General features: G+C 42.9%; 1 protein-coding gene across 5 annotated transcripts in view; it reads right to left on the reverse strand.

Moving 5' to 3' along the window:
- The window catches only part of GNB4 (G protein subunit beta 4), a 172,026-nt gene that overhangs the window by 18,183 nt on the left and 139,078 nt on the right, over positions 1 to 14,765 (reverse strand). For all 5 annotated transcript variants that reach the window (XM_040349418.1, XM_040349419.1, XM_040349420.1 and 2 more), the window contains 5 exons: positions 7,265 to 7,373; positions 6,098 to 6,136; positions 5,903 to 6,009; positions 4,077 to 4,140; positions 3,319 to 3,481 (listed from right to left, as the gene is read on the reverse strand). In XM_040349418.1, coding sequence (XP_040205352.1) covers positions 3,319 to 3,481; positions 4,077 to 4,140; positions 5,903 to 6,009; positions 6,098 to 6,136; positions 7,265 to 7,321 — 430 coding nt within the window. In that variant the 5' untranslated portion in view covers positions 7,322 to 7,373. The remainder of the gene's footprint in view (positions 1 to 3,318; positions 3,482 to 4,076; positions 4,141 to 5,902; positions 6,010 to 6,097; positions 6,137 to 7,264; positions 7,374 to 14,765) is intronic.

Below are 14,765 nucleotides of genomic sequence, written 5' to 3' on the forward strand. Positions count from 1 at the left end.
ATGCACTGATATTATTTAAATAAATAAAAAATAAATTTTGTGTCTACACCTAGCCTACAGTTTAACTTTGTTACAAACAGCTGTATTTATATACAAGGTATTTTCACTTTCAGACTGGAGCTGCTCTCTTTATTTACTTACCACTTGCAAAATGTGTTCATGGTAATAAAATGCGTTTACTGAACTCCTCCCTGATAACTCACAGAGCAAAACACGCTGCATTAAAGTGGAATCATTCTGTACATTGTGACAGGACAGCTATGTGATGTGAATGGTAGTGTATTGCCTAAGCATAGCACAAACAGACCTGAAAACATAACCTCAGTAACCTGGTTTATCAGGTCAGTTTACAGACAAAGTATAATGCCGCATACACACCATCACTTTATGTGATGAAAAAAAACGACATTTTCTGTGAAGTAAAAAACGACGTTTTTGAAACTTCAATTTTCAAAGACGAAGTTGCCTACACACCATCGTTTTTCTCACAATGTTCTAGCAAAGCGAGGTTACGTTCCACCACATTTTACCATTGAAGCTCGCTTCATAAGTAGCTTCTGGGCATGCGCGGATGAAAAAACGTCGTTTTAAACGACGTTTTTGCTACACACGGTCAATTTCTGTGAAGTAAAAGTTGACGTTTTGAAAAACGACACATAAAATTGAAGCATGCTTCAATTTCTTTTTCGTCGTTTTTTAGAAGACATAAAACGACGTTTTCCCCCACACACGGTCAATTAAAGTGACGTTTTTAAAAACGTCATTTTTTTTTCATCACATAAAACGACCGTTTGTACGCGGCATTAGAATTACACTGCTACAAGATCAAATACAGGTTTCCTGAAAGCTAAAACTAATTCTACCGTTTACTATGTTAGTGAGCAAAATGTGTTTTATTACAGCCTAGTGTATGTCCCCACTGAAAATGTATCCCATCATTTCCTGTCTAGAGGGGACACAAGAGGAAATCTCAACTAGGGAGAGAAAAAAAAACACTGTGTTTTCATTCTGTAGCAGGAAACTGGAGTACTAGATGACACCATTACAGACATAGGTTATGGACTGGCATCCTACTAACCCACTGGAATTTATTTTAACAGAGGGGAAGTGAGGGTGGACATACAGGTGCATCTCAAATAAATTAGAATATCAAGAGGCCTTCAGCTCATCTGCATTGTTGGGTCTGGTGTCTCATCTTCCTCTTGACAATACCCTACAGATTCTCTATGGGGTTTAGGTCAGACGAGTTTGCTGGCCAATCAAGCACAGTGATACCATGATCCTTAAACCAGGTATTGGTACTTTTGGCAGTGTGGGAAGGTGCCAAGTCCTGCTGGAAAATGAAATCAGCCTCTCCATAAAGATGGTCAGCAGAGGGAAGCATGAAGTGCTCTAGAATTTCCTGGCAGAGGGCTGCGCTGACTTTGGACCACTGAGCAACAATCCAGCCCTTTTTCTTCCTAGCCCAGGTAAGACGCTTCTGATGTTGTCTCTGGTTCAAAAAAGTGGCTTGACACAAGGAATGTGACAGTTGTAGCCCATGTCCTGGATATGTGTGTGATGGCTCTTGAAGCCCTGACACCAGCTGCAGTCCACTAAGGTGAGTGGTTTTGGTACTTTCTTCCCCACCTGTGACCTCTGATAAGTTGATCAGTGCTTCACCAAACAGAATATTCCTTGGAACAGCATGTGCGTCAAGTGCCTTTTACAGGCAAATTCCACTGTCCAAGCCTTTAGCCATAGAATTTTGCACATATGAATGAAGATTCGAGCCATTCTGGATATTTGTCTCATTCTGTGTTGCCAACCTACCAGATTGAGATTTACTGGCACGACACCCAAAATTTACTAGCACAGTCAAGCTTTTGCTGGCATTTGCAAAAAAGTTACAAAATTACAGTTTTAAGTGCAAATTTCAGTATTTAGGCTACAAACAACAAGTACAATATGCAATTTGCAATGTCATTTAAAGCAAATATTAAAAGGAAAAAAAAAACATATTTCTTTTCGATATCGCAAGTAAGTAGCTCAGGAACAGGAAGCGGGAGGGCAAGAAATTAGAATGGACGGACGGGCACAGATGAAATTGACTCTCACAGGGACACAGTATGCAGCAGAACAGATGATGACACTTCGACACATGTCCCCTCCGGAGTCACAATGACAGTCTTTCTCCGTGCCAGGTGGTCCCTTCAGTCCAAACAGCACCGACAGTCCCGCTCCTGGCTTGCCTTGCTCCTGTCCCACAGACAGACAAGGTTTCAGCAGCTCCTCTTGCATCATGACATCACTCTCAAACACTGCCTTCCCCAGACGTGCCCAAACACAGGCACTCAGATGGTCTTGGATAGCGACAGACACATTTTTTACTGGCAACCTTTTCCTATCCCTGGTGTTTCCTGACAAGAGAAAAGTGCCTGTTTGTTTGTGGCTGCCAGTAAAAATATTGATGTTGGCAACACTGGTCTCATGATGTGTTTCAGGGTCTAACTGGTCTTTGTAGCAAGGAGCACTGGAATGGCAACGTATGTCAAATATAACGAGATTTCCAAGCTCAAACTTACCAACCAGTCAGCGACCATTTTAGTTTTGCCAATGCAAAAAGCAGGTAGCAGTGATGTGCTGAAAAGATAAGGGACATGCTTGATGTCCAGAGAGGCTATAAAATCTCCTTGGTGAAGGGAGACCGTGACAGACCTGAAAGATTAATGCATTTAGGTGACTTCAGATCCAAGAGAGACTGAAAGCCCCATTTGACGTCGGGAATAGTGGACAGGTTGGAGTAGAAACCATGAAATCTGGAACCATAGCAAAATGGAGGTCTGTTAGCCTTTGCAAAGACACAGCCAGGATGGAGGATGTGAAGCAGGTTGGAGACAGAGAGCTCTAGCATGTAGCTTCTAGCCACACCATGTCTTTTACCCATCCATATGGTGTGCATTCAGTCCAAGTGTCCAGAAAAGCCAAAAGAGTTCCCCCTAACTTTGGAAAGCGGTAGATTTGGAGGTCCAGGATCTGCGATTGCCGATGGCTCCTGGACTTCAAGGCCTGAGAAAAACAAGATTAACTCTTCTTGGCTTCAGATGCAGTTTTGCTTGTTTGAGCCTCAAGTTTGCTGGGGCAAAAGAGTACCATAAACATATTTTAACTGTATATTTTTCCAACTGTAGGAAGGCCAATTTGAATTCAGGTATACTAGGGAACTTCTATTCTTTAAGCGTTCAGAACCATGATGCCCATGTGGAAGACCTAGGTAACTTCCTTCAGTATAAGATTACCTGTTTAAACATAGCCATTACCTAAACTGATATATCTTACCAGTGTGTCCTGGCAGCTCTCTGCTCACTCGCACATTGCCTTCTCTTGTCTTCAGGTTGTAAATGGAACAGATGTTGTCTAGGCCTCCACAAGCTACGTAATTTCCAGATGGAGCATAAGCACAGGTCATTACCCATGAGGACCGCAAAGGAATAGCATGCATCTACAGGTACAAAAGGTAAAAAAAACAACATTAAAATCTTTAAAACTCAACATCCAAAAAGGACATTACACTGCTTGATTTTGCAGGGCCAATGCCCTTTTTCTTTTCTCTTTAAGGGCATTACAAGGCCAAACCGAGCCCTCTAATTTACACAGAACTTTTGACCACATGGCTCTGGTATCTGACCATAATGTTCAAAGTTTGCAAGGCCAGACAGTTAACAGGGCAGCAACTGTCAGATATTAAATGACCTGATTAAATAGTCAGAGAAGCACACTCATAACAGTACTGTGTAAATTCTGCGGCAACTATAACTGCCAGCATTTTTTTTAAATGGCAAGACAGAAGAGCCAGCTGCACTAGATGCCTTCCCAGGGGGAGCAGCTGCAACATATAGTGAAGTTATAAAAGAGTGGTTACAAAATAATAATTGGTGGTGATGACCAATTGTATGCATTCTCATTTACAAAATTAGCTGCCCCAACTATATATAGGCAAGCAAGAACTGCATCATTGTTCGCTATGCACAATCATACTACTCAATCATATAAAGCAACCATTAAAATATCATTTTAGAATCTAGCAAGTACTTTACCTTATTTGTTGTATAGCTGTCCCAGATAATTAATTTTCCATCTTGAGATGCACTGACTAATAGCCTAAAGACAAAAGGCAACACATTTAGAACCGAGAAGCATTATCATACATCCCGCAACAGACACTTTGAAGGCGCATGTTATCTGTAGTTCTACTTTCAGATAGAATACTACTAAACAGTCAAATGTTACCCGGTAAACTTCATATACGACTTATTTTGGAAAACATCATCAGTATATAGGAGAAAAAGACTGTTAAGGTCCATTTCACACCAATGGGCCAATCAGGTTCCCCACTTCGTTTTTTTAGGCAGACCGGATCATACCACCTAATGTTCTCTATGGGGAGGTGGATATAAACTGATGTGTGTCCATTTAGACCCACCTGCACCTGATCCCATCTGCCAAAAACAGACAGATGGGAATCCGTTCCCCAGCCTCCTGGCGGATCAGACGACAGTTGGATGGATTCGGGCATGCAGGCCATTTCCATCCGACCATCCCATAGAGAACAGCGGGTTGTGGCTGCTCCACTGACCAGTCATCCGCCTGCTCAGCGTGCAGATTCCCGCTGAGCAGGGGGAATTGCTCGACAAGAGTCCGCCCCGTGTGCAAGGGGACTTACCATGTCTGCAAAAAGGAAATGGTAGGCATCTGCATTTTAATAGTTACCACAGATATAAAAAAAAAATACATGTTGTAAGTTTGGCTAGTAAATACAGAGAGAGTAAAATTTTACAAGTTACTGCAAGGTGAAACAAGATGGGATCTGATGCAACTAGAATAAAATAGAGTTCTGTAGCATTGCTCTTCTAATGGCATTATTATTAACGCATAGCCTGAAAATCGCTGTCATATGTATACATATTGCTGTCCAAGTATATTTCAGGATGATAAAATATGAAAATCGCAGAGATAAGTCTTGGTAAAAACAAGCTTTCTGTGAGAAACCGTTTTAAGAAAAAAAAAACTGCAATTTTGTGATCCTCAAAGCCAACCCATCAAGAGACCCATCCATTTAATCAAACTATTGCACAACCATATCTGAATTTGACTTAAAGTGCTATTAAACCCTTGTTTTTTTATATTACACGTTTCTTATAAATTAAGTGATGAGGCTAACCTTTTGTTGTGAAGCCATGGCTTTATAGCATTTTTTGGCTGCCTCTTGTCAACTTCTGGCAGTCTCCTTTGCAAGTGCCCCCTAAGGATTGGTTTCCACTTGTGCGACTTGTCTCATTCTCTGAGATTTCCGATTGCGCATGCGCAGTCCAGGCTGGCCACTATCCGATAGGGGACCCATATTGATAGAACACCGGCACAGTATGCCAGACCTTCAGGACGTATGCGCCGGTGACGTCACAGACTGCATCCAGGGGGAATATCTCCTAAATGGTGCATGTTTAGGAAATATTCATATTACCTACAGGTAAGCTTTATTACAGGCTTACCTGTAGGTAAAAATCATAAAGCAGACTTTACTACTGCTTCACCATTGCAGCTTCACCATCAGTCGACTGCTATGATTGGCTCACAGCAGTCACATGTCTAGGAAACGGTCTCAATGGTTCCAATCAGAATACGTGACAGAGCCGTCAGTGGCAACTTGGTAAGAGTGGTGGGAGCACGCTCACAGCACACAACCCCATGCTGCCATGGAGGCATAAGTGGGGTTACTGGGTGTTAAACATACTCTCTTTGCCAACGCATATATACGTTATGCAGTCAGCAATAAGTTAAACAAACTTCCATTAAACAAGCATACTTCAAACTAGAAAACAGCACTAAAGCATCTTCAAAAAAAAAAAAAAAAAAAAACACATACCTTGAGTCTGAACCCCAGTGCATGGCATAAATTTTAGCTAAATGACCTCGCAATGTGCGTCGAGTTCGCATCTGGATCCGACCTACGGAGTCCAAGCTGGTCGTGATCTAATGTAAAGAACAATGTAAAGCGTTGGAAGAAAAACGTTTAAAGAACTCACATACATTAATAAAACACTGCAATTTTTCTATGTACCTGAACAAGAGTTGTGTCGCTGCATGCCTTCCTGGCATCCTAATGGGGGAAAAAAAACAAAAAGGAAGAGGATTATTAGTTGTTAATGGACATAAATTTGCTTATCCAAAGGAAAAATGCTGCCTAACAGAAGTACCATGCAAACAGATTGTCTTGTCTACCATCTCAGTAGTCAAATATTTATGTTGCACAAGGCACCGACATTTTCATGGTTTTTAATTACCCTTTGAACTACACACAGAAAAGCATCAATATTAATTAGGAGAAACTTCGAAAATCACCAAAAGATCATAGAAGTTTGGCATGTCAATTTTAACCAAGGTCCTCTAAGGCTAGGTTCACATCACGATTTTTACATCCGATAATCGGACCGTTAAATCGAATGGAATCGTATATGACAAAATCGTATGTAAATTTTCCATCCGATTTTCACTAAAAAAATCGGATCCTGATTTTAAATAATGTCTGGCAATGGCCATAAAGTTTTGGCTATTTGAATGTTTTTTTTTTCTTTTGTACAATTCTTGAAGTTTCTAGCTCGTTCCAGTGTCTAGTGCGCATGCGTAATAAATAAACCGGGTACGATTTATCGGATAAAAACGCACAGTCATCCAATTTATTACAATTTAGATTGACCACAATATAAAAAAAAAAAATCGGACACGATTTTAATACGATTTCAAATCAGGACCAAAAATCGTGGTCAAACACGATTTTTGATGCGATTTTAAATTGTATCAAATCTGATGCGGATCAAATCGGATGCACTTGGGGACCTACATTAATGAATGGAAGTGAATGGATACGTTTTGCCATACAGATTTGTACGATTTTAAACCTAAAAATCGTGAGAACAAGTAGGATGATAAAATCGTGGTGTGAATGCACCCTTACACTTGTCCACTGCTATTGCATATTAATAGTTTCATTTTTTGTGGTGCAGTTTTCATAAATCTTCTATGTTTTCTAGGAGAGGATATCGTGTGTGAAGGTCTAATCATATCGGTCAGCTGGCTGATATTTTTTTTTGGTAAATTCCTCTGACATTTTAAATGGGCAATCTAGTCTTCAGCAAACTGGCAGCGGAGGTAATATCTGACACCTAATCCCAACCCTTCATCTTTATCCACTGTTGGAGTGCTGCAACACACCCAGCCAAAGACTTACTCTTATTTGATTCCGCAGCTGCTCCGCTTCTTGCCGTAACTGCTCCAACTCACTCATTTTGATGATGTGCAAAAGCTACACACCTTGGCCACCAACTTCAAGAACGGATCTGAAAGAGAAAGAAAAACAGCATTTTCAAAACGATGGCATTTTTTTTTTAAGAAGACTTGCATATATATTAATCTATCAGTAATGGTTGCAAGGCAAAGACAGAGTTGACCATAGGCCTGCAAAACATTGCTAAACAACACTGGTCTGAAGAATGCCAGAAAGTTATTTTTGGAAAAGACAGGACTATCCATGGTGCCGGGGAGAAGAGGACAGCGTAGTGCAGCCTTTTCATCACCTGCACCTAGAATTAAGGGGCATTTACCCTTGCAGTGCAGAGACACTGCAGCCAATACTAGGCGAATTTTAGCAACAGAAGACGAGCCGTCAATCCAGAACCTCATGGGCAGGTTTTTTCTTTAGAACGTCACTTGCTTCTACCATTTTTTCAATAATGTACAATACACTGACTAAAGCACTGATCTGCAAATGATATACAAACTTCAGATGCCCAAGTAGCAGAATATTTAATATGTTAAAACGCAAAAAAGGTGGCAAATTTGACAGCAGAAGGGGGTGGAGGCAGACAAGCGAAGCGTCCCCTTTTGGGTGGAGAAGTACCCTATTGCTGCATCTAACTCTCCAGTCAAGTATACTGTACGTGTTTAAGGCAGGGGTGCCCAACCAGTGGCCCGCGGAGCCCTCTAATGTGGCCCGCGACCGCCTGCTTTGGAATGGCTGGTTGGCAAGCCCATATTGCAGGTTGCCGACCTGCCATGCCAGAGCATCAGTGTTGTGAATGAAGCCGGCGTGAAAGTGCCAGAAAGTGCACCACACCTTCAGGATATAAAAGACGTCTATGCCAAAGTGCAGTTAACCTTCGGGAAAACCATAGGTACACTGCGCCACACCCCTGGTGTGGGTAGACCGCAAACCATCAGTGTAAAAGCAGCCTTAGGCCCCTTTCACACGAATGGTCCGACCCAAACAGACCTCTATGGAGCGGTAGATGTAAACAGACTTTTGTCCATTTACACCTGCCTACCTTCAATCCGATCTGCTAAAAAAAACAGAAGTGGATCCGATCCCTTCCATCTGATTGGATCAGAGGGCCCATAGAGTAGATTGGGCTGCATCTGCCTTGCATATGCAGACTGGACACAGACCCGTCATCTGCCCACTCCATTCATTGTGGCCTTTGACTGGTTACTAAGTCGCTTAAGTGGCCCTTTGTCTTCTTCACCCCTGGTTTAGGGGCCGTGTAGCTGTTGCATGGCTGACAAACTCTGACATGCAGCCATCTCTCCATGCAGACACTGCATCTGCTTTCCCCTTGGAGCTGCCTGCACACAGCTCCAGGGATGCGGATGCCAAATTACAGGTAGCCTGCATGCAGTTACAGATGCTAGCAGCTGTCTGAACGAGGTCCAAGCAAAATTATTAACGTCTCATGCACAATTGGATTCGATTTTATTTTTTTAAACGTGCATTGATAACCAAGTTAGTGGGGCCCAAGTATTTATATTGGAATAACTACAATTACTGAAGAAATTGCATAAATGATATCCTGTTTATAATACTTGGGGTCTATTCACACCAACTCATGTGCAGGGAGATGCAGCAGGACAATTGCAGGGCTATTTATTTTATTTTTAACTAACTTTAACGAATGTTACACAGTGACGTTTCATACATTTTCCATTGGCGGTGCGAGGAGGTAATTGCCTTGCACTGAGCTGTATTGAAAAAGTATGGCCTGCTGTACATTTTCAGCACACATGTAGGAGACAAGGAATGTTGTCTTGTCTTTTGGTGGAATAGCACTGGAATAGCTGCCCAAAACCGTCTCTCCACAACTAGCGTGAATGGGCCCTAAAACTTATTTGGGTGTAGGCAGTCCCATTCATGTCAAATGAAAAACAGCCACTGTTCCCAGTTTGGCTTTCCTGCTGGTGCACGTTCCTGAACTCACACTCTACGAGTTTGGGGACATGCAACAACACAATGTCAACCTGGAAGTGGCAGCTGTGTCCGTGCAGCCACTGTGCCCCAACTGACAAGCATGGAACTGCCTGCATGGGGATGTACAGGGGTTACAGGGAGGCCAGGCAAACATGGCCCTCATATGCCCATACGCATTAAGATCTTCACCCTAGAGGAGAAAAAAAAAAAAAGCCTGCAGCTACAAATACTGGACACCAACCTGTCCAGGGATCCATTGATGTCCTCACCTGGACAGGTTCCTTGCCGGTTTTCATGTCACTGGTGCCTGCATGTTTACTGTGGGAATCCGGCTGTGACTACTTGTAGCTTTACAGCCAACTTTCCACTGCGCTTTGTGAATGATCCCGCAGCCTTCTTGGACCTGTGCTGTGTCCCAGAAGACTGCAAGCAAACTTCTGCTCGTAAAGGTGATTGAAACAGAAGTGAGAGTGGAGACCTACAAAAAACTACATTCCCGCTGCCCTCAAAAAAATGTTATTTTTCAAAAATGTAAGAGGGGGGTTTGATGGACATAAAGCAGAACTTCTTCTTTAGGGTGGAGTTCCACTTTAATTATGCCCGTGTGAACGAGGCCTAGAAGAATTATTGAACAACATGAAGGAAAATGGAAAATTTTTAATATGAATTAAAGGCTAACATTTGTTACACCTTTCCTTACTTTTTGAGCTGCTTCTGCCATGAACTTTCCCTCTCTATTCTGCACCAATGGCAGAACATCCAACATTGTCTAGTTTAGAACCAATACTGTCATCTTAAGGATCAGCATTGACATCTCAGCATACACACATAGCCGGTTACAGATATACGCGCTGATGTCACGTGGCTTCGCCAATTATATTTCATCATGTGACCTGTGACTTCAAAGGCTAAAAAAACACACACACACACGAGGCCAAAGCCAGTAGTGATAGAAAGGAAGACAGAATAATATAAAAAGGCTTCTTGGTTCTATGCTGAAGCAAATATCAGTAGACCTGCCAACACCTCCAGGGCTGGAGGCGAACCTTTGAAGTTATTGTAAAGTTAAAGCGGAGTTCCACCCTAAAAACAAACTTTTTATGAACAGCTTGCCTTTAATGTAACAAAAAAAAAAAAATCTGCCTAGTTCCTAGTCCAAGGTGGTAGAAAATCCTGTCCTAAAACCCCATTGCCTCCTGAGAAATGATGACACTCATTTCCCAGGAGTCTCTGGGCATTAAAGCGGAATTCTGGCCACAATTTCACTTTTTAAATATAAATACCCCTGTAATACACAAGCTTAAAGCGGTTCTCCACCCTAAAGTGGAGTCCCGCTGATCGGAACCCTCCCCCCCTCCGGTGTCACATTTGACACCTTTCAGGGGGGAGGGGGGTGCAGACACCTGTCTAAAGACAGGTATTTGCACCCACTTCCGGCCACACGCTACGGGCGAAAGACGGGCATTCCGTCACATCCCGTCTGTCGCCCGTTGTGTGCTGGGAACACTCGGCTCCCAGCACACAGCGTGTGAGCCAATCGGCGGGCGCAGCGCGACTCGCGCATGCGCCGTAGGGAACCGGGCAGTGAAGCCGCAGCGCTTCACTTCCTGGTTCCCTCAGCGTGGATGGAGGGGGGAGCAGCAGAGAGACGAGCGATCGCTCGTGCTCTGCTGCGATCAGCGCTGGACTCCAGGACAGGTAAGTGTCCTAATATTAAAAGTCAGCAGCTGCAGTATTTGTAGCTGCTGGCTTTTAATATTTTTTCCCCCGTGGCACATCCGCTTTAATGTATTCTAGTAAAGTTAGTCTGTAAACTAAGGTCCATTTTGTTAGGTTGTTACAGCATTTGGAGACTTTGTAAAATAGAAATTGACTGGGGCCATCTTAAGTGTGTGCATCATGAAGCCAGACTGTATGACTTCCTGGATTTCAGCCTTGCAAATCTCGCACATGCTCAGTGCTGCACAAGCAGTGTCAGATCAGTTTTCAGCACCTGTGCTGTCCAAGTCACATGATTCTTTGAGACTGGGGAATGCACAGACTCCTGGAAAGTTACACCCACTACATTCCCAGGAGTCTGTGCGGTGTAGGTTAGGAAGCTTAAGCACCTAGGTGCAGGAAGTGGGAAGATTAACTATTCTGCCTAGCAACAACACTTTGAAGGCATCTAAAAAAAAAAAAAAATTCGTAAAGGATGACATTTTTTTAAAACTACTGATGTAATGTTATATTTATGGGTGGAACTCCACTTTAATGTGCCTAAAAATCCCAGCATGCACTCCTCTTGGAAAATCCAGGAAGAAACATGAACTGGGCTTCATAATGCCCACAGCTATGATGGAAATTTATATATATATATATATATATATATATATATATATATATATATATATATATATATATATATATATATATATATATATATATATATTAGGGTTGTACCGATACCGATACCAGTATCTGTACCGATACCGAGTATTTGCGGGAGGACTCGTACTCGCGCAAATACCCCCGATACCTAAATAGAATACCCCCCCCCCCGCCGCCGCATCGAAAGCCGCCGCATGGGTTAAACGGCGTTCGGGAACATCACAGCTTTCATTTGAATAGCTGTAGTGTTCCCGCGCGTATAGACAATCCCCCTTGCTCGGGATTGGATGGGTGATCGTGATCTGTCCAATTCCGAGCAAGGGGGAGTGTCTATACGCGCGGGTAAAACAGCTATTCAAATGAATGCTGTGATTTTCTCCAGGCGGCGGCTTTCGGCGGCAAAGGTATGGGGGAAATGGCTGCATATGTGAGGGACATGGCTAGAGGGACATGGCTGCATATGTGAGGGACATGGCTAGAGGGACATGGCTGCATATGTGAGGGACATGGCTAGAGGGACATGGATGCATATGTGGGGGACATGGCTGCATTTGGGGACACATTTAAAAAAAGTATCGGTATCGGCGACTACTTGAAAAAAAAGTATCGGTACTCGTACTCGGTCCTAAAAAAGTGGTATCGGGACAACCCTAATATATATATATATATATATATATAAAATAAAAAAAAAATGTATGCCTGGAACCCCGCTTTAAAACATTTATTTTCTTAACAAAAACATGTCATTCCTAAATGCTCTGTGCAATGGTTTTGCGCAGACCTGATCCTTCTCTTCTCAGGTCCCCTGCTGGCACTCTAGACACCTCCTCTTTTCCATGTGCCACCATAGGAATCTGCTTCCTATGGTGGCTCACATGCGGGCTCAAGCCATTGACACACACACACACACAGTACGACTTAGCCCTACCCCCTCATTACTGGATTTGATTGACAGCAGTAGGAGCCAATGGATTCTGCTGCTCTGAGTCCAGTGAGGAGAGGGAGTGAAAAAGAACCATCCATCCCTTCCCACAATGCATCCCAACACACACCCAGCACCATCCATCCTTCTCCACAACGCATCCCAACCCACACCCAGTACCATCCATCCCTTCCCACAACGCATCCCAACCCACGCCCAGCACCATCCATTCCCCTCCACAATGCATCCAAAATTCGGCCTAAAACATCGTCCGCAAAAATTGGCATAATATATCGGTCTTTGGCCGCCCCAACTTCTAAATATCAGCATCGGCCAGAGAAAAACCCATATCGGTCAGTCGAACCTCTACCAGGAACTAGTACACACTGCCTCAATAAAAAAAGGAGTCCACTTTAGCCAGTACATGTCCAAAAGCTCAAAAGTTAACTTCACACAAATTGGGCGGGGAAAAATCTTTAACAGTCCCTTCCAAGATATTTCAGCCCCCCTTGCTTTCCGTAAATGGAAGTGATATGCAATTCAGGTTGTAACATGAATATCCACTTCCAGATCAGGCCTTTTCTGATATCGATTGTTGCATGCAAGTAAAAAGTTTTTTTTGCTAGAAAATTCCTTAGAAAGCCCAAACATACATGTATTTTTAAAGCAGAGGCCCTAGAGAATAAAAAAATGGCAGTAGCTGCCATTTTTTTTTTATGTTGCACAGCATTTGTGCAGCTGTTTTTCAAACACAATTTTTGGAGAAAAAGTATACTTTAAATCTGAATGCAAAAAAAACAATACATAACTTAATTTTTTGGGGAAAATATAAAAAGATGTTACGCTGAGTAAAGAGATACCAAGCAAACAATGTCATGCTTTAAGGTTGTTGCATGGGCGTGCGCAGCGACACACAACGTGCATTTTACTATCCATAGGTAATGCTTTTAAAGCCTTTACAGGTTAGCACTTTAGATGTAGAGGAGGTCTAGTGCTAGAATTACGGCCCATGATCCAACGTTCGTGAGGATACCTCATGAGTGGGACGATTGCTGTAGGACCGGCACATGCAAAAATTAATGCACAGGGGATTTTTTTTTTTATCACTTTAATTGCGGTCACAAGGAATGTAAACATTCTTGTCACAGCAATATGCATGTGGCAGGCACTCCTTATGGAGAGATCTGGGGTCTACAAGATCCTTTCGATTCTTTTAAAATGGCACATTCAGGTAAACCGGAAGTATGTCAGGTCATGGCTTTCGGTTTACACCGGAAGTATGTCAGGTCAAGGCTTTCGGTTTACACCGGAAGTATGTCAGGTCATGGCTTTCAGTTTACACCGGAAGTATGTCAGGTCAAGGCTTTCGGTTTACACCGGAAGTATGTCAGCCGATCCCAGATTTGTTCAGCTGTCCAAACAGCCGGCGCGCGCACAGCTGGTTGCTCAGGTCTCCCAGTGGGGACAGAAGTCAGCAGCTACCGAAACACTAAAAGCTAAAAAAAAAAAAAAAAAAAAAAAAAAAAAACAAGGCCATCACTGCATTTGGACCTGGTACACAGATACAGGGCACATGCCCTGGTTGTCTAGAACTAGTGATACCTATGGAGTTTATGCAATGTCTAAACAGGGATTTCCTTCACACAAGTGGAATTCGCTCTGATTTTCTCCTGTGCTCCTGGATCCTCAAATATTTACCTATGCTATGGAATCAAGGAGTCCAGCCAAGCTGCCTCTGCCATGCCATTGCTTCCATATTTGGTTGCCATGGCCCTGTGAGAGTTGGGGGATCATTTGAGGGGGAAAAAAAAAAAAAACCACACCACTTTTAAACACTACCATTCTTATTTTAGCTTCACCAATTTGTGATTTAGTGACTGGGAACATGTATGCTACCAGAGTGGCAGATCTCCCCATCCCGAACAGTTACTCAATAGACAGTGTAGCAAATACAAAAATAGCAATCCCAGAAAATGCCCTACAGAGACCAGTTGTGTTAGGCAAAATGAATGGGATGTCAGTACACAAAGAGTGGGACCCAAGGGTCCTTTCACACGGATACGTTTTTCATTTGCAAGAGAAAAACGCAGGACCGCATATGCGTTTTTACTGCAATTTTGCTACAGAGCAGTGTGGAAGGAGCCCAAGGGCTCATGCACACAGGGCGCTAGAAATAACCTGAAATGCCACTACCAACGC

This window comes from Rana temporaria, chromosome 4 (assembly GCF_905171775.1).
Source record: "Rana temporaria chromosome 4, aRanTem1.1, whole genome shotgun sequence".
Lineage (NCBI taxonomy): Eukaryota > Metazoa > Chordata > Amphibia > Anura > Ranidae > Rana > Rana temporaria.